This window comes from Poecilia reticulata, linkage group LG9, assembly GCF_000633615.1.
Source record: "Poecilia reticulata strain Guanapo linkage group LG9, Guppy_female_1.0+MT, whole genome shotgun sequence".
Taxonomy (NCBI): domain Eukaryota; kingdom Metazoa; phylum Chordata; class Actinopteri; order Cyprinodontiformes; family Poeciliidae; genus Poecilia; species Poecilia reticulata.
In genome coordinates this window covers 8851919-8872497 of record NC_024339.1, presented here as the reverse complement: position 1 = coordinate 8872497, position 20579 = coordinate 8851919, and the positions used below count along the sequence as shown (strand labels likewise).

The 20579-nt window shown below is 35.8% G+C and overlaps 2 protein-coding genes across 15 annotated transcripts in view; one reads left to right on the top strand and one right to left on the bottom strand.

Moving 5' to 3' along the window:
* The window catches only part of unc13ba (unc-13 homolog Ba (C. elegans)), a 144217-nt gene extending 142931 nt beyond the window's left edge, over positions 1–1286 (top strand). For all 14 annotated transcript variants that reach the window (XM_017306831.1, XM_017306837.1, XM_008417733.2 and 11 more), the window contains 2 exons: positions 463–622; positions 696–1286. In XM_017306831.1, coding sequence (XP_017162320.1) covers positions 463–622; positions 696–978 — 443 coding nt within the window. In that variant the 3' untranslated portion in view covers positions 979–1286. The remainder of the gene's footprint in view (positions 1–462; positions 623–695) is intronic.
* Positions 1287–5993: 4707 nt separating this feature from the next.
* The window catches only part of LOC103469793 (SEC14-like protein 2), a 25302-nt gene continuing 10716 nt past the window's right edge, over positions 5994–20579 (bottom strand). Inside the window, exons 3-12 of the mRNA XM_008417722.2 lie at positions 18546–18589; positions 18148–18210; positions 16972–17160; positions 15919–16014; positions 15781–15841; positions 15393–15476; positions 14164–14270; positions 8158–8297; positions 7060–7229; positions 5994–6979 (exon numbers count right to left, since the gene is read on the bottom strand). Of these exons, the coding sequence (XP_008415944.1) occupies positions 6831–6979; positions 7060–7229; positions 8158–8297; positions 14164–14270; positions 15393–15476; positions 15781–15841; positions 15919–16014; positions 16972–17160; positions 18148–18210; positions 18546–18589 (1103 nt within the window). The 3' untranslated portion in view covers positions 5994–6830. The remainder of the gene's footprint in view (positions 6980–7059; positions 7230–8157; positions 8298–14163; positions 14271–15392; positions 15477–15780; positions 15842–15918; positions 16015–16971; positions 17161–18147; positions 18211–18545; positions 18590–20579) is intronic.

Genomic DNA, 20579 nt, shown 5'->3' with positions numbered 1-20579 from the left:
ATGCTAACACTAGCATATCTGTACTAATGAACAGTAGAGGAAGTTAATTGTAACTACCATTAAGGTTCTATGCTTTTATTTTGGTAACTTTCTTGTTGCGGTAGCTATGGTAACGGACTGCAGTTCTACCTAAGATTAACAGCAAAACAGAAAAAAAAAGGATAAAAAGCAACTCAGTTTTAGCTTCAGTCGATAAAGGAACAAGCTCAGTAACAGCCACTGAAGTTTATTTGAGTAATTTGAAATGAAAAAAATCTGATTAATGGAAAGAATTGTACCGATGTAATGAGCTAAACACAACGACAGATGGAGAAAATGATTGTAATTCTGATTTGTTCTTGTCTGGCTCTTCATGAATAATAATTTATCCATCAGTCCAGCGGATTGGATGCTAAAGTTCTTTTCCTCGTTTGCTTTCTTGTTGTTAATTTCCTGTTTCTGCATTCCCATCTGTCCCATCAGTCGTTGCGGTGAACGACATGAAGTGGCAGACCTCCGGGATGTTTCGTCCGTTTGTCGAGGTCTCCATGGTCGGCCCCTTTTTGGCCGACAAGAAGCGAAAGTTCACCACGAAATCTAAGAACAACAGCTGGACCGCAAAGTTCAACGAGACTTTCCAGTTGTAAGTACCGCCGCGCGTTCACGAATGCGTCACGTTAGTTTCTGGTTATTTGCTGGTTTTTGTGCTTGTGCAGCGTTTTGGGTAAGGAGTCCCCGGACTGCTACGAGCTCCAGGCGACGGTGAAGGACTACTGCTTCGGCCGGGCGGACCGCGTGGTCGGCTTGGCCGTGCTGCAGCTGAGAGACGTGGCCGACAGGAAGAGCTGCGTGTGCTGGTGTCCCCTCGGGCCGCGCGTCCACACCGACGACACGGGCCTGACAGTGATGCGCATCCTGTCCCAGCGGCCGGCCGACGAGGTGGCCAAGGAGTTTGTGAAGCTGAAGTCCGAAACTCGGCCGGCGGAGGAGGGCAGATGAGCCGATTCTGACTCAGGACTGAGTGGTCGCTGCGTTTCCATCCAAAAATGTGCAAATTGAGATCATGAAAAATCATTCGCTTAATGGAAACACGCCAATTTATTTAAAACAATCAACGGCTACTAATGTTCCTAAACATCAGATGCAGAACTGATGTAGTTTTAAAAGAAATCAATTTACTTTGAACCAGGAAAGTTTCCAATGCTTTGTTCTGTTTCCCCTTGAAAAATATTCACTAGCTCTGTTTCCATTAACCATAAAACTGTGCACATTTAAATTATGAAAATAGATTATCTTAATGGAAACGCACCAAGTTTGACAAAAAAAAAAAAAAAAAAACAGATTTTTAATGAAAAGATGGTGTTTTTATTAAAATTGGTTTATTTCGCATCATGAGTCACATGATCAACAGCCGGATGTTACTACTGGCAGAAACGTCAAATCTCATGTAACTGTTTACATCCATGAGTTTTAATGATTTATCGTCTGAACGAGCTGATTCACAAGTGATTTTAATTTCATTTTTGTTTGTGAATTGACAGATTTGCACATATTTGTAATACAAATGCAGCTACTGACTGTATATGGCAATTCAACTTGCTACTTATAAAACATAATTTAAAGGGCGCATTTTCAAACATCTTAAAATCCCACAACAGATGTTTGTCAGCTAGCAGTGGACGCTAACTACAAAAAATGCTTTTAAGAGGAAAAAACAGCAGGTCTTTTTAATAACAGGCAACTCGGGGTGTTTAGACACCGATTTGATTGGGAACCAAAATTGCAACATTTGTTATATTTTCAGTGTCAAATGATCCAAACTAATCGAAAAAACCCGTTCCCCTCCTCGCCTGTAGGGGCGCTGCACCATGAACCACAGAAGGAAACGACACGAGAACCTCTGATGACAATGAGCGCAACTTCCTTCTTCATGAAATGTAAACAAAAATGGAGTGGCATCAGATTTTTTCAGTTTTAGGATTTCTCTTTTGTCTGGCTAAAAACAACCCATTTCTCCAGCTAGCGCTAGGCTAATGTGTTTGTTTTGGTTGCATTTACCCAGAATGCATTGCGTTGCAGTCCATTTCCTGGTTTTGGATCTGTCTCCAGTCCACTTCGCAGCCACATATGCATTCGAACTGCGCCACAGTTCACTTCAACCGAACTCAGGCCGAGGTTTTTCAGCTGACCAGAGTTCGCTTTTTTTGGTCGGTTAGCATTCGCACCTCCCAACCGAACCGGACTTTCTAGACAAATGGACTGGAGTTGGATTCAATCGAACTGAACAGGGCTGGTGTGAATGCACCTTTTGACTGCTTTGAGTCCTCATAAATATCTCTTGTGCCATCAGTACTACCATTTATTCTGACACTGGACTCAATATGAGGGGATAATGAAAGAAAACTCTTCGTAAATGAATCTGAAAATTCAGTAGCAAATGGTTTCTTCTTCCCCCTGTTGGGTTCAAGCCTGATTTTACAGCTGAAATCCATCGATCAACACTCGTAGCACCAGATGTGTCTTAAAGGAAGTAGATGTTTTAATTCTGTTCCCAACAGGAAGTGTGTCATCTCCAATCGTTGTTGCTTCTAATCATTGAATGGCTGGTGATTGATGGTGCAAAAATCATACAGGACTATGATGATGTAGCAAGTTCTCATTTGTGACAAAGCCTTAAACAGATGGTTAGCTGCCAAGGTTAGCTCACTTTACTTTGAAAGATTACAGTAAACTGGTGTTTGTTTGATTCACCACTGACAGAGACTTTTAGCTTTTTTCACTGCATTTACAGTTTCCACAAGCTGAAGAGCGACTCAGATGGTGTAACCTTAAAATGCATTCATACGGTGTTGCAGTGGTGGGCAACACGTTGGCTAACCTGCTAATAGAAGTGCTAATTTTTCTTTTAGCGTTTTAGTATATTTGCTCATTTCCTTGGCTCTTGTAAATTTTCAGTTGTTCAGCATCTGGGTCAAAGTTTTAGTTATCAACTTAAGAATTGATCAGGTAGTCGGAGGTTTGTATTCATGCTTTTATTTTGAAGTGAGTCAAGACTGTTTCGGCAGCAGTTCCATTTCCTGTCCTAGTTGTGTACTAAATTTGACTGTTCAGGGTTACATAACATGTCACACAGTGAGTGTAAACATGGTTGAATTTAGCATTAGCTTCTGCTGAACACCTTGTTGGCATAGCATTTTAGCTTTGGGGTTAGCGCAGCTAGCTTTTTAGGTAGCGGTGCCCACCACTGTGGTCTCTCTAACGGACCTGCAGCATTGATCAGACCGAATGACGTACATCGTTTAGTTCTGCGCTCCTGTGCGCTGACTACGTGCCAAGGATGGCGAGTGTTCAGCGAGTCGCATTTTTTTGGTGTTTCAGTTTCTTTCCGAGACAAATGTGGCCTTTCTAGAGTCCCGTATTTTGCCGAAATCCGCCTAGACCTTATTAAACTGAACAGTCTGCAGTGAGTTGAAGACCTACTGGCCACATCTGGAGCGACAGCTGAACACTTGCACTCTGCTTACAGCAAAATTGTAAAAATATAAAAGCATGTATTTATTGTACACAAAATCCACTAGATTTGTGATTTTTTTTTCCTGTATGTACTGTGAAATTGAGTAAATTTATGTAATTATAAATATCATAATGTGACATATGTTGAATATACTTGTAACAATATTTTGTACATAAAATATTTATGAATCAAAGTCTTTATTGTTCAGTTATTCAGTTATTTTGCCTGTAATCCTAAAGCTCAGCTTCCTGCAACCCAGTTTCCCTCATTCTGACCAGACAAAATAATTAAGGGAATGAAACTGTTGGGAATATATGACACCATAGATGTAGAAAAAGAAATTATTTTTTTCTGCTAAAAAATTTGTTTGAAGCCACAAATTTGTTAGAAAAAACTAAAATTTTGAGATTTAAGAAGTTTTCTAAATAAATAAAAAAAGAGTCTGAAATGTTTTGACTTTTCAAACTCAGAAAATTTCCAAACGTCAAAAATGTGGCTGTTGAAACTTGAGATTTATCTGTTTCCGGTACCAAATTTTCAACTTTTGAAACTTTTCTAGAACATTTGAGAATCTCAATTTCTGAGTTTTTTGGGGAAAAAATTACATTTCCACCAAAAAATGAGGAAATTTCAGTTTGAAAAGTCAAAATTAAAAATAATTTACTCTTACAATCCCAGGTAGTAAAAGGCCACCATGTTTTTAAAGAGCAAAAATATCCATGTTTAGTTTCAGGATAATGATGAAACATTTAGGTAATGATGACCAGTCCAGTATAAAAATCTGAATCCAGCTTTAATTACACACACAGTCAAACAATAACACCTGAATTAATCTGCAAAAATAAACATACATGAAGCCAAAAGCAGGAATAATTTGGAATAAATTAAGTATTGCTGAGAAAAATGGATTTCATCTTGACCTCAGTCTACATCCAGTAATTATCTGACTGCATAAACATGAAACAACTAAACTCTTTTACCTCAACAGGCAACACTATGAATGTATAATACTATTAATTCAACATAGAAACACCAGTTAATGCATAAATAAGATTATTTTTCTCACAAACTGTTGATTATACTGAATGTTTATGAAAATGTTTGACAGTTGGTTACCGTTGAAGTCCAGGAATTAAAAATCGTCAGGATTTTAACAACATGACATTTAATTTCAATAACTTCAGACGAGATGTAAATATCTTTGCCATTGTACACAAAAATTCAAACTTTGTCCATATTGTGATTAAATGTTAGAACGCTTGTTTTGCTACACGGTAAGAAATCAATATCTACTTTATACATACAAAACATATTTAGTTATTTGTTAATTAGTGGGAAAATCCCCATAAATCGTATTTATACTAACTTTTACATCAAGTCCAATAAGATGACAGTGGAATAAAAGTATTTATTTTAAAACAGTGACGATTAAAACTCCAAAATAAATTAAAATGTCTCAAATGGAGATGATTAAAGTGTCTGAATATTCAGATATGATTATCAAATATTTATAGATTTAATAGTTTATATAAAAAATAATACATTTAAATAAAAATAGAATATTTATATTATTAAAAATGTATTAAACACAAACATGAAAATCAATAAAACTAGAATTAACTTCAGTAATTAAATTACTCAAATTAAAATACATTTTAGTTAAATGTATTTAATTTAAATTCTAGAAAATGTGAGTTCTTTGGCTTGAATATAAAAAGGGGCGACACATTTTCACAAAAAACAAGGAAATTTGAGTTTAAAGAGTCAAGAATTTGGTAGAAAAAATCTGAAATTATGAGATCTCAGAAATTTTCTACAAATTTAAAAATTTCCAGCAAGTGAAAATTTTATAAGAGGTAAAACATGAAATATCTTAAATAATTAAACAATATTTTAATTAATTGATTACCATCGTAACATAACCAAGTTATTTTACAGCTAATTGTAAAATAATTTAGTTATAGCCAAGGTATCGTTTTTTATAGATCCTGACATTTGATTGGTTAACATGCACAGACGTTTAGCTGCAGACCAATCAGGTCGTCCGTAGCCGTGTTGAGCCCTCCCACTGACTTTCATGGATAAATCTGATCATTTATTGATCATCAAGATTGTGAAATGATTAAATACTGAATATTTATAGATGCTTTCAACCAGAAATGGGCGATGCGAATGTAGAATTTACAAAAAATGTTTTAAAATATAAAACTTACAAAATAATGACATTCAATCATATCTTCAAATATATTGATACATTTTGATGCTCTGGTGGAACGAACAATTGGAAGATCAGTTCAAACAGCCATTCTGTCAAATTGATGCTTAAAAACAATATTAGTTTATTATTTTTATTAATATTAAATGATCGATTCTTGTGAAAATAAAATTTAATCCTATTTATTTCCCTACATCTAATTTAAATTTGAATAATTTTCACATGTATTTATGAAGCGTATGATTCAACTTTTATACAAATGATCATATATAAATAACTATTTGTTAACTAACTAGTGGCCCTCAGTAATAATTAGGAATGTAACATTAATGTTCGTCACGCTGTAAACTCCCTGCTTGCTTTTAATTAACAGTTTGCAAAAGTTTTAGGCAAATATATGAATATTGCATAATATTAAATCACTGATTGTCTATAAATGCAGTTAAATTTGACATTTTGGGTTTATAAACCTAACAGACTCGAAATAAATGTTACCAAGTCTGCAGTCAGATGGCTGTAAAAATAAACATTTTATGAAAAATTAAAACTTCCATTTATTAGCATTCTTAAAATGAATAGACAGAAATAGACCCGCGTTAGGAAAATAAAAATAGAAGTAATAATAATATGAGGATAAAGTTGCAGTATTACCTGAATAAAGTTTATGACTTTATTCCTGTCATTTTATTTTATTTTTTTCTTTGTGTGGCTGACGTATGAAATAAATTCACTTTATTTAAAATTTAATCCTTCAAACTCAAATGTTTTGACAAATGGCTTGTGGAACGCCATTAGTTCAAATTTGATTTAAAAAATAAATTTCTGACTTTAAATCAAAACCCATCTTTGCGTATTTATTTCCCACTGTTACTCCTCATAGTCAGACTTAATGATTCATTTATCTTTTTTTTTTACATAATAGAGGGAAAAAAAAAAAAACGATAATTTGAGATCATTTCTGTTTAATTTTTGGTTGAACAAAACATTTGAAACAGAGTTAAGTACCGAGCCGTAGCGTCAAACTGGACTTTTAGCTAAAGCCGCGACAGCAGCTTGGTTCTATTTACATCAAGTACGTCAGGCTGTGCTTGTTCCATCGTTTAATCCGTCCTGAACTCGTCTTCAGAGCCGAGTCTGAGCGTCTTGGTCGCTGGTCCCGTTGGGCTGGGCTTCCCGCTGGGACTGGAGCTGGTCCGGCAGCAGAATCTCCACCGTGTAGCTGACCCGTTTGGCCTGGAAGATGCTGTACGTGTTGTCAAACCTCAGCACATCTGTTCAACAGGAAGTGGAGCCTTTTAAAGGGGAAGTTGGTGACTTGTGGGGATTTTGGGTAAACAGTCGGTCGACTCACAGACTCCTGGAAGCTCACAGGTCAGCGACCCGTCCTCAGGAACCAGGTGAGCGTTGTACCGCTGGCTGGGAATCACTTCCTGCATTTCAGACGCTTTCTTCCACTCACCTTTTCTCGTTTTTAGAAACACCCCAAAGCCGATGTCTGCGCCCTCGCAGGCGAACTGCCACCTTAAAGAGTCGCAGATGGGAAACATCAATACAAACTGTAATGGCATCAATATTCCCAAACAAAAGAATCTGTTGGTACTCCAGATGAACATGAACTCCAAACCTACACAAAGCTCCTGATTTAAAGGCAACGTAATGTGCTAAAATCACATCTTGGACATTTTTATATTTCCATCTGAGTCTCTACTGCTTCTAAAAACAACCAGAGTGTTTTAAAAACTAATGCCTGGTTGTTTTCTGACAAGCTGACATTTTTATCGAATCAGGAAAATGGGAATGTAAAGTCACAAATCAACAGACACTAACCTTCACCTAGTGACCCCAGGGGAACTCTGCCCGTTACCTAGCAACACCAGGCACCCCCAGCCCGTTACCTAGCAACCCCAGCCACACCCGGGCAAGCCCAGCCTGTTACCTAGCAACCCCAGCCACGCCCGGGCAAGCCCAGCCTGTTACCTAGCAACCCCAGCCACGCCCGGGCAAGCCCAGCCTGTTACCTAGCAACCCCAGCCACGCCCAGCCTGTTACCTAGCAACCCAACTGGATTTGAGCACATTTGGCCAGCTGGTTTTAAGATACTTGGTACATCGCCTGCGGAGTGGGATTTTGTTTGTCCCAGCATAGCAAACTACAAAAGTTAAAATAAGTAAATAAAATAAATATAAACATTTAACATCATTTCCAAATATTTCAGTTTAGTAAATAGCGGTTCCCCATTTTACTTGCAAAATGCAAGCTTGACTGGATACAAGCTTGTTTGGTTTGTATCCAGTCAAAGGATGGAGGATTGTTTCTCTTCATGCATGTTTAATTTCAAATTGATCCGTAATTGTCCCATTAGCTCCCGACCCCACGAGGGACAAGGGCGTAAGAAAATGAACGAACAAACGGATGGACAAATGGACAGACGTCCCATCAGCACACTGACCGGAGGACGCAGCCTGGGAACAAGATCTCAAAGTCCAGCTGTTGGGAAGAACCTCGATTGACGGTCAGGCAGTTTTCGTAATCCACGTTGACGTGATCCCGCACGTAGTAGGAAGGAGGAACTGGTCCGACATGGTTTATCTGCACAAGATTCACAAACGGTCAAAATGCAGGGAATGAAAACTTGGTTAGCAGAAGGTTAGAAGAAATCGAGTCTCGACTTACGGAGCCGTTTTGTCTGACTGCTTGAAACCATGTTATTTAGACATTGAACAGCAGGTCACACCGAGCACAGAAAGGATCTTTTTTCACATTTATTCACACAAAAATCAATCAAATAAAACCAGAATAGTGTAGAATAATACATAAACCCAACTAAAAGGACAGGCCATTGTTCCTGATGTGAACTCTGCCTACGCAATGTGGATACATGAGTGTCAGTGAAAACTAAGTAATCTGGACTGGAGGACTGGATCATAAATTATTGTTATTTTATGATCATTTTCATCCAACGTTGTCTGGGCCTTTAACTATAAATTTTACTGGAAGATCCAGAAGTTATTGCTATAAACGATAATACAGTTCCTTTGAGATAATTTAAGTAATATAAAATCAATTAAAGTTTCTGTAAACAAAACTGCCCTTCAAAATAAAAGGCTACTTGAGACCAAAGACTGAAAACTTATCATCCAGTTTTTGGTGGAAAGAGAGAAAAGAAATGATAAATTATGCAAATGGAAATTATTGATCTAGTTTTAATTTATTGTACAATTAATTGGTTTATTGCCACAGGCCTGTCGTCATAATAAATTCCCAATCATAACATTAAAAAAACTGTCAGTATTGTTGGGATTTTTTTTTTTTTTTTTTTTACAATTTTCTCCACTGTTTGTTCAATGAAAGCATCAATAAATATCAATAAACTGGAAAAGATGATTAAGTGAAGATACTGTGTAAAGTTAAATGATTTAAATCACATTTATTTATGTAACTGGTGTCCTAAAGAAGCAAATAAAAAAAAAAAGAGCAATATTAGTGTTTGTGGGGCTTTAGCTGCTGCGCCATGAGGTCACAAACATAAACAGCCACCTAATCTGGACACACGAACATGGAGAAAACAGACTAAAGCAAAGCAAACTGAAGGCTGTCCAGGTTTAAAATACTCCCATTAAATAAACTGTGCACAATTAAAACCAACTCGGAAGAAATAAAATAAAATACCTTACAAAAATGCATAAGGCTCAAAGTTTTTCAAGTTAAAAAAAACAACAAATAAATAAATAAATAGTGATTTCTGATGTTTGCCATTTGTATCTGTGACCCTTAGTTCAAAAATAATTACAGGAGGAAGATGTTAATGTTTGGATTCATTTGAAACGTTGACATTTTCTAAGAAACAAAAATATAAATTCTTAGGCTAAATATGTTTGTTTTTCTTCTTCATCTGTAGAGAAACTTTCCAATTAAAAACCAGTTTGTTGTTTGAAATTATTTTTTCTGCTTCTTAAATTAACAAAAAAAAAAAAAGATATTTGGCGAATTTTTAAAACCAATCAGGTGTTTTTATGATAATTTAATATTTTAAGGGTCAATTATCCAACCAAACACACAAAAACATTCGTTTCACGTCAGTCTGCAGTCACTTAAATAACAGTAGCACTTTGATTTCTGCAGTTCACAATTATTTATCAAATTATTTGCTTTATGCTTACCTAGTTGAAACAAAAGCACTAAAACATATTTACTACAGTTGCTTAATAATGCATGAATGCTAAAAGGATTATAAAAGTGCATTTAACAGACCTAGAAGTTAAATTTGACCCTCGTGACAGATAATGTTTTCTAATAATGTCCACCTTGTGCTGTAAGCTCAATGACTAGATGATGCTGCGTTTGGTGCGTCATCATGTGAACAGAGATCAGGTCCCAAACTAACCAAAACATCACCAAACACAGCTAGCTAACCGGCGAGAAGCTAAACCCAGAACATTTAGAGGCCGAGTTAATCCCAAACATCCTGAATGCAGACAAATGAATTTCCTCGTGTTCTTCATCTGTCTTGGGCCCAATTTTTTATCTGAAGAAACATCCACAAACATGAATCAGTGTTACGATTAGATCACAGAGCAGCTTCTACTGGGTTGGCTCTACGTTAGGCATGGGCCAGTTACCTGATCAAGGAGTCGCATGTCAGAGTGAGGATGAAAACACATAATCCACCATTAGTGGTTTAGTAGATTGGAATTAGTTCCAGTCAATTCACTTATAACGTCTGCTTGAACTTTCTTTCAGTGTTGCAGTTTGACCACCATCCAGCAGGGGGCATCACTGGCCATCCTGAAGGGGAGCCAGTTGATACAGAAACAAAGATGGTGGGGCTCATGCCAGAACCAGAGGGTGGTTTGTATGATGGCATTCAAGAATAAGTTTCCACCAAAAACACAGAGATTAAACTCAGGAATTTTATAGAAAAAAATGGAAATTTCAAAATCTGAAAAGTCAAAAATTTAGATAATCTAAAAATTTCTGCATTTTTTTTCTAGCAAATTTTCGATTTCAAATTCAGTAACTTTCTTATTTTTCTAGACAATTTCTGAGATTAATATAAAAGTTTTTAAGTTTTTTCTTTGCAAATATCCGACCTTTGGAGCTCAGAAAATAAGTTCTGAGATTACTGTTAAAACTTCAGGGGTTTTTCTGACAAATCCTTTTTTTTTAAAAAAACCTAATTTGGAATGAAGATTGCACTTTATGAAATTCCGTAACAAGGTTGACTAATAATATTGTTAAAATATATAAATTTCTTAAATTCAGCTTAGCAAAAAAAAAAAAAATGCAATATTGGTGTAAAACATGCAAGTTGTGGATTAGAAGGTAAAACTGCATTTTCACTCCTTAGGTTACATGTAACTGTACAAAAAGCAGAAACACAACATATTGTTTTACTTTAAATGTTTGTGTAAATAAAATGAAATGGCGTTATGTTTATGACAGTGTGAGGATCTCAAACCGGCCCATGCCTTCACCGCGTCAGCTACAGAGAATCTGATCTGCCAGGGAGATTTTTATTGATTTGCTTTTCCTATTGCAGCAAAGCGAAGCGGCACAGCAGCAGCATGAAGGCGAACTGGTCAGGTCCGTTACAGAGCAGGCAGGAACAGGCGGTGCCAACGCTGTCAAGATACATGTTGCTGGACAAGTAATTATTCCAGAAGTTATTGCGATAAACGATAATAATTGTTGTTTTGAGACCATTTCCATTTAATTTAATGATAATGGCAAAATAATGCAAGAACACATTTTCAAGGATCAATGAACGTTAAACTCTAATGAACATTTAAGTGGAATGCATTTTAACTATCCAAAATAAATAAAAACAACAAATAAAAGGAATTATGACGTCACTAAGCAAAACTGTCGAGGCAAAAGCACCAGACTGAACAGCTTTACATTCCGGTTTTTGGTGGAAAGCGAGAGAAAAGAAAAACCATAAATAATGCAAATGGAAATTATTGAGTTTGTTTTAACTTATCATACAAATTAAGTTTAAATTGTCACAGGCTGAATATGTAAAAGTTTTGCATCTACAATAACCAACAACAAACTACTTTATTTGTTTACTCTAAGTGCTGCCACTTCATTTTTGAAAAGGAGAAAAAGTTTTTCCTCTTGACGATTTTGGTTTGGATGCCAAACATGCCTGTTGTGTTTTATATTAAAACAGCCTAAATATTAACCAAACATTTTCTAATCCTGAGATTTACGTAGATTAGGTTCCCAGGATGGCTCATGGAGATTCATTTCTTTGTTTAAGGTGCTTGTCAGGACAGGTAAATGTGGCGGTTACAGAGCTAGCAGAAACCAAACTTTGCAAGTCAAATGTAAATATGCAATATTTCATGTGCACCAGGCAGAATGTAGTAAAGCAAAGCCGCAATAAACTAGATGAGCAAAAGACAAAAGTCATGCTAAAGTAAATGCATATCCAGAACAATCCAAAGCAGCTACTTGATTTATTTCATCTTTTTAAATCTACAGCAGGCTGAGTGGCTGAAGTTGGAATCAGACTGGCATCCAGTCACAACATATTTAATAAACAACCGTTTCCCTTGTTTTATATCAATCAATCAAATGTTACTTGTATCAAGGCATTTCAAAGTGCTTTACATAATTAAGAAAAAACAAAAAAAACAGCATGTGACATTGAATAAATAGTAAGAAAGAGAAAGAGATTTTGAAAAAAACAGATAAAAACATTAAAACCCTTTTTTTATATGCAACATATTGATACCTGCTACTGATTTCATATCAGCAGCAGCACCGTTGAGTTAATGTTCGAAGAGGCAGCCTGTTGTAAACACTTAAAATTTGCATCTGCTTCCCTCTGGACTCATAATCGTCTCAGGTTACGTCGTTAAAGTCTGTTCTGCACAGATGAGTCAGCATCACAGATGTTTTTCCAAATAAACTGAAAACGAAAGACCGGAAAACCAACCCAGAGTCCTAAACAGCTATACAAGCTTTCTCCATTTTTTCCTCCCTAAATTAAACAGATTTTAGAGCAAAATATGTCAAGATTTTATCTTTTTCAATGACATTTACAGCTACTTACAAACATATTAGAGACACTTAAGCTTTATAACATTTCCTCCCTTAACAGCCAAAGTTAAATGTATTTGTGGGGATTTTATGTAAAATCAGTAAATGTGGAGTGAAAAGAAATGCTACAAGTTTTTCAAAATTGTTTCGTTCCTCAAATAAACCCCAGTCCAACCAGCTTACTTTAAAAGTCACCTTACTGGTAAACAGAGTCCACCTGTATGTGATTTAATCTCAATATAAATCATCTGTTCTGTGAAAACCTCAGAGGTTTATCAGCGAACAAACAGCATCCTGGAGACCAAAGAACCAACACAGAGGTCCGGGGGAAAGTTTCAGCAGGTTACATTACTGGTGCATTCACACCAGACAAGGTTAAAACCAGCTGACCAAACATGCTGGAACTCTGCTCTGGGGTTGCTAGGTAACTAGGCAGCGCCTGCTGATTTATGACATTCCAAAACTTTTTGTAACGGTTCATTTTCCGTTACAAGCTTTAACTTATTGCCAAAAAAACCCCAGCTTGGTGGGGTTATTTTTAATGCCGTAGCTGTTTTTAGAAGCAGCAGAGACCCAAATGGAAGCACAAAAACATCTAAACTGTTTGCATAATACGTCCCCTGTGCCCCACCTTGGTGACCTCAGCACCAGAGATTGGAGAGTCCAACCCAAAGTCTCCTCAGTGGAAGACATCCTGGTGGGATTCAGCAGTTATTCGAAATACTTTCCCCTCACTTCGCAATTATGCTCCACTTTGTGTTGCTCCATAAAACCGGGTGAACTTTGTGTTGCAATGTGACAAACATGTGGAAACGGCACCCAAATGCTTTTTTTCACCAGTACTGATTAAAACGCGACTGAAAAGAGGGCTCTGCTGCTGCCGTTCAAATTGTTACCAGTTGTTTCCACGGTTTCTGTTTGTTTCTAGAAAATCTCTGCATTCGCATGGCCTTTTTAGTTGCTACTTTTTGTCTTTTATTGCCTGTTGAACAATGACAGAGCAGAGTACACCAGTCAGCTTAAGTCAAGATAACCTTACTGAAGTTGATGAAAGCCATTTTTACTGCAGGTGTAATTAAGAACTGATATTTAATCAACATCAGAAAACCCATAAGTTGGTATCAAAGGTCTGAAAGGTTAAAATGGCTGAATCTGCTGAGAAAATGCTAGATTATGGCCAACATTTATGCTACAATTATTATAAATGTACCTAAAACTGATCAAAACAAAAAACCAACTGGGGAAAAAGTGCCACAATGTAATGGAAGTTAGAAACTAAAAGGGCAAACGCTGCTCCTAGAATCAATGAGCCAGATATCAATTTTTTCAGTTGCTCTGGATCCTTATCTTTTCCAACTTATCAGCCACAGCTTGCATGAAATAATCAGCAGCAGGTTTGCTGACTCACCCTGGTCCGACAGCGAGGATCTCCATCAGGATCCGTGGCCGTCCCTCCATAAATGGCCGGCAGCTCTTCAGCATCGATGTACTTCAGTAAAACCTCCTGCCAGTTTCCTGAAGAAGAAAACAAAACAGCATAGCATGTGTTTACACTTACAATGCAATATGAATAAACGTTCAGGTCCTCTTAACATAAATGTTTAGTCCGTGAAAAGATGTAAAAATGTGAGCAGTGAGAACGATATGCTGGTATCACATGGTTAAGTGATACCACGTGGTTTGACACCGTGTGGTGTTTTGATTTATGGTATTTATTGCACAAGTGTAATAGTTCAGTGTTATGTTGCGCAGAGTCTGACAGTTGCGTGACTGATTCATTTAACTCCAGTTAATTAGAAACAGTTTCAGATTATATAGTTTACAAAATAAGAGGGAGGGCTGACACTTAAATGTATTAAATCGGTCAGGATTAGGGATGAAAGGTATCGATTAATGAAGTTGATTTATCTCGTCAATAGTCTATGGTTAATTTATATGCCGCCTTTTTCTTAAAACCCTGAGTTTTCTCTTGTACAAAGAGAGTCGGCCGTCTTTTCATAACCTATAGGGCGAAATATTGTCAAAATATGCTGTATTTGTGTATTTAAAATATGGTGAAACTTACGGAGCTTGTAGACTGCTTATATTTCAAAACTGAACCGCATAAGGTGAGATGTTCATCTCGCATCGGACTCTGTTTAGACAGTTTTTGTTCTACTACGGCCGTCATCTTTGTTTCTGTATCTATGCTATGGCTCGGCTTTACGGATGACCAGCGGCGCCCTCTGCTGGATGGAGGCCAAACTACAACACTAAAAAAAACCGGTCTATGCGGACATAAATAGTTAATCTATTGGAACTAATTTTAATCAAATGAACCATTAATCATCAACTAATGGTAAGTTGATTCATTATTTGCATCCCCAGCCAATATAAAATTCAATTTCAAATAGCGGCAATATTATTATTGGCTATATTTTTGAGATACTGTACAGCTCTTTTTTTCTTGTTTATTTGCATTGGTTGAGTATTAACAAAAACAGAACACTATAACATTAACAGCCTTGGCTAATTTGCAATTCAGATGGCCTTTCAACAACATGAAACAATTTAAAAGACGATAAAACAACATAGCATCACAGCACAAATCCTATATTTAATTTAAACAAGCTCTGGAGTGACATGTCCACTTCTCACCCCCCAGGATGTAGATCTTTTGCCGCGTGATTTCACTCAGAAAGTGCTTGACCAGGTTATAGGCCACAGGAAAGAGTTTAGGAGCTAAAAGGAGGGAAAAATAGAAAACAATGTAAAGTAATAAATATGTTGCAAGCATACCTGGAGCACAAGTTTGACTTTATTTGGATTTTCTCAATTAAACAAATGGTTAAAAATATACCTAAATTTTAGGTATAAAATAAAAAACCTTTCAATAAGTGGTTCTTATGTGTTTTTTTACAACCCTGAACTATGAACTGTTAAACTATCAAATGTACAAAGACTAAACTAAATATATTGTTATTTATAAATTGGGTAGTTAGTTTAATCATTTATAATTTTATTTATTTTTTAAAAATAAGTTTACCCTTAATTACAAACAGCCTCTTCAGGCCTTCTGGGTAATTATCTTCAAACATCTGGAGGATCTGGAGAAGAAACGGAGCAGAAAATCAGCAGATTGTTCATTTTAAGAGAGAATCACACAGTTTGTGTCTCTTTGCACCTCTCCATATGTTTCTATTGCAGGTTTCCATAAGTGCTTCAGTCCCAGACCTTCAACGTCGTAGATCATCGTGATTGACTCCACATTCCTGCCCAGCTAAAACACAACACAGAATAATAATAAAAACAAAACTTACATGATGGAGAAAAAGGGATCACATGGTGTTACTATTGCAATAAAAGTCAAGATACTTATTACTTCATTTTTTAGGGCCACAAATCCAGAAACTACTCTGACAAATATTCTGATTTGTAATGCAGTTTTTAGGTCACCAATCACATAAAGAAGTGTGGTTTGCAACATTAAACTACACAACATAACCACATTTAGGCTTATTTTTTAATTTATCGATACTCTAATTGAACAAATGGTGGAGAAAATAGTAAATAATTAACAAAAACACTAATTGGAATGAAAAAAAAATCAAAACATTTTCCAAAAAACTCAGAAGTTATCAGAGTAATTTGAGAATTTTCTATAATTTTTTTCCTTTTTTTTCCAGAATTTAAAGTCAAATATTTGTTTTAAAAATCTCACGACATTTTGAGTTTGCTCAGATATTTTCTAGGAAAAAAATATGAAAATTTCAGAGTGTCAAATGCAGAAAATTTCCATGTTTTTCAGGGGGAAAAAATGTCTGATTAATTTCAAAATTCCTGAGTTTTTTTCTCAAATTTTTGACTTTCGGAGCTCTGAAATCTCCTCGTTTTTTTTCTCAAAAAAATTCTCAGATTAAAATCTCAGATTTTTTTCTAGCAATTTTTAAACTTTTCAAACTCGGAAATGTCTTAGTTTTTTTATTATTATTATTTCTTAGCTTAATCTGGAAACGTCTGAGTTCATCTAGCAAATGTTTGACTTTTTGAGCTATTAAAATTTCCATATGTCTTCTAAAAAAGATTCTCAGATTAATTTGAAATTTTAGTTTTTTGGTGGAAATTTTCTCCTCTTTTCTATCTTCTATGCCCTAATATATTGTCATGCGTTTCCATGCTTTAAGATAGCAGCCTCTGGACAGGGTACCGCCTTAGCGTTAGCATCCTTTGCTCTTACTCTCTCCGACTGCAGGTTGCATTCCTTCTGCAGCATCTCGCAGTCTCTGATCTTGGACTTGATGAAGTCCTGCTTGGACGCAGACAGGAAGAGTCCTTTGGGATCCACGGGTCCAATCACGTCGTACCAGATGGGGCTGCCTTCGCGGTCGTAGCCACACATTCCTCCTGAGAGATACTTCTCTATCACCTACAGGGGGGCAGCCATTTTGAATTGCACAGCTGGTTTTTGAAGAAACTGAAGCTGCATTTCCATTACAAATGTGCGCAAATCTTGGTCTATATTCTGCTAAAGTAAAAACGACAATCTAACAAAAAAAAAAACACAGTTAAATATGAAATAAATTTAAATCACACATCTATTTCGATATGGCAGAAAAACCACATCATACTTCCGTAAAAATATGGCGGCATATTAGAGCCATTGTAGGGAGAAAAAAAGGAGTACATTTCTAACAAAAAATTTGAAGAGTTTGAAAAGTCAAAAATTTGCTAGAAAAAAAAGTTCTACAAAAGAAATTCCGGAATTTTTTTCCCCCAGAAAATTTTAAACTTTTGGTTGGAGGATTCTAACACATTTTGACTTTTGAAGCTCATAAAATTTCTTGTTTCTTTTAGAACATTTCTGAGATCAATCTCAAAATTTCTAATTCACAAGTTTTCAAAGTCAAAAATTTCCATTTTTTGATTTTTGAAATTCAGAAATTTCATTGCTTTTTATTGAAAATTTCTGAGATTAATAGAAATTCTAGGGAATTTTCTAACAAATTTTCAACTTGTTGAAGTCAGAAATTTTATCTTAAAAATTACTGACATTAATTTCAAATTTTCTAAGCAAATTATAGCAATTTCTTTTACTTGGAACTGAAATTTAAGGGTTTTTTTTGTTGAAAATTTATGGCAATCTCAACATTTTAGTTTTTTTTTCCAAAATGTTCATCTTTTAAGACAAAGAAATTTCCTTATTTTCTTAGATTAATCTCAAACTTTCTAAGTTTCTTGCATACATTTGCTCTATGTAGTTGTTTTTCATCTACAATGATCCCAATTCGCCGTCATATTAAAACTTTTCCATCAACTTTGTTAAAATTAAGCTAATTTCTTGATCATAAATTCCATTTTCACATTTTTATCTCTGATGGAAACGCAGCAGCAGGGTCTGTTTTTTGCGTTTTACCTCTGGTGGTTGCCAGTCGGTGATTATTGTGTCTACTTTCATGTGTTTCCTGAACTCCAGGTGCTGAAACAGAAGATTTGTTTGTGTTTAGCTTAAACGTTAGCATTAGCATGGCGGATTTTCACATGTCCTGCAGATTAGTGGAGGCAGATTAGCTGTAAATGATGCAACCGGTAATCTTAACCTGCCACAGGTCTTTATTTAATCTCTTGTCTGTGTCTTATCTGCCTCTGGGTGCAGTGATGACTCACTTTGTGAACCTTCACCCCCCTCTGCCCGCTATAATCTAGAGCCTCGCCTGCAGCTAGGTGTGCCTCCACAGATTAATTAATAAAAACGATGCGTTCGTTTTTAGCTCCTTTGTGTAATTTGCTGCAGATTATTTAATAATGGGTTACCTTTCGCAGCATGGCCTCAGACTTCTGCAAATTGAAGTTCCTCGCTGAAACAGAAGAGGCAGAGATTTAATCTGATGACAAATGTCTTAATCTGGGATTACACACACATCCTGCGGTTTTTATTTTTCTGTAGCTCTAAAAATAATTATGGAAAAACAGAAAAATAGTCAAGACGGTTTGAGAAGCTGAACAATCAAATGCAATGATCCCAGACGTTTTCACGATGCAGATTATGAGATTACAGATTAACGCTGGAAAGGAAAGAGTTTTCATAAAGTCTGGAAAAGTGTTGAAGTTTGTAGTTTTTCATGTCTAACAGGAAAAAAATGATACATATGTGCTTTAAGACTTTGTTCTTCTATTTACCCAAAGTTCCTCTGTCAAACCTTAAATGTTCGTTTTATTTTTGGAAAAACTGAAAATCCCAGAAATAAAATTTCACAAATAATAAACTACATTTTAATTAATCAGAGCAAAAATAATTCAGTCCAGCTTCGACTACTGAAGATTAGATGTTTGTGTAATTCAGAGAAAGTAGCAATGAATTAAAATATTCACTTTTCTGTTTTTATAACCAGTTCCAGAGCGGACAGTTCAGCGTCTAAGACTCTGTAAAGTGATTAACCGTCTGGCAGCGGCGAGATGAGCTGGATTATGCTGCATTCACTGACCCTCCGTTAAAACGAGTCTGAGCTTTAAAGGCCATGGTGTCCAAACGTTTTGTAATTTTGGACAAAAGCATCAAGTCAAAAGTAATTGTGGGCCAAAAAAAATAGAAAAAATAATAAAAAACAACTTTTAATTATTTTTCAGTTCCCAACAATAATTTTTATTAAACAAATAAATGCTTTTATTTTGAAGAAAAGAAAGGATGAAGTTATTGCAGACACAAAAATTGCAGAATTAAAGATTGTTTTTTTTAGGTCATTAAAATAATAGCAAATTTATTTGTGCTCAAATAAAAAATAAAAATTATTTCTTCTATCCTCCGCAATAAGATCAGGACTCGCTTTAGAAACACATGCTTTCACTATTAAGTTTTAGTAAATTAAATAAAAGCAGATTTTAGGTTTTCTGAAGTCTGATTAAAGTCTCATTATTTCTGAGTTTTTTCTAGCTAATTTGTGACTTTTGCTAATTCCCAGAGGTGAGTAACAAACCAGAGAAAGGTGCTCAAGTAAGACTAGCACTACGTCAACATCTTTTACTCAAGTGAGAGTAAAAAAGTATTTGGTAAAAAGTTTACTCAAATACTGAGAAACTGATCAAATCATGAAATATTTAAATATTACATCATCACACAGATCAAAATGTAAATTTTAGTGGAAATTTAAGTATTTTAAGGACCAAAGTGACAATAATTTATATAAGTAAAAAAACCAAAAAAAAATCAGGCAAAAGAAAATGTTTCTGAATCAGTTTCTTTCAGTAAAAACTTTATCAAAAACTGCAGGTTTGTGTCTGTCTGGTGAATTTTGTTTGTTTTTCTTTCAGTGGGTAGAAAATCCAGAAATTTTACTCAACTAAGAGTAGAAATACTCCACAGTAAAGTTACTCAAGTAAAAGTAAAGAGTACAGCGCAGTAAAAATACTCCTAAAGGGAATTAAAAAAAAAAAGTTACTTAAGTAAATGTAACTAGTTACTAGCAACTCTGGAAACTCCCAAGTTTTTCCTAGATAATTTATGAGATTCATAAAAAAATTTTGTTTTGTTTTTTGTTGAAAATTTTGTCCTTTTAGAAATGTTTTTAATATCTACAATGGCCTCAATACATGTTGTCCATTCCATCTAAGCCAGTGGTTCTTAACCTGGGTTCGATCGAACCCCAGGGGTTCGGTGAGTCGGTCTCAGGGGTTCGGCGGAGCCTCTGCCGACCGCGGAGGTAAAGACACACTTGTGTAAAGTCGTGATGACGCCCTGCTTTGTCATCACTTGCTGCAGAGGATCACGTTACATTGCTTAGCCAATCAGAGGATCACGTTACATTGCTTAGCCAATCAGAGGATCTCGTTACATTGCTTAGCCAATCAGAG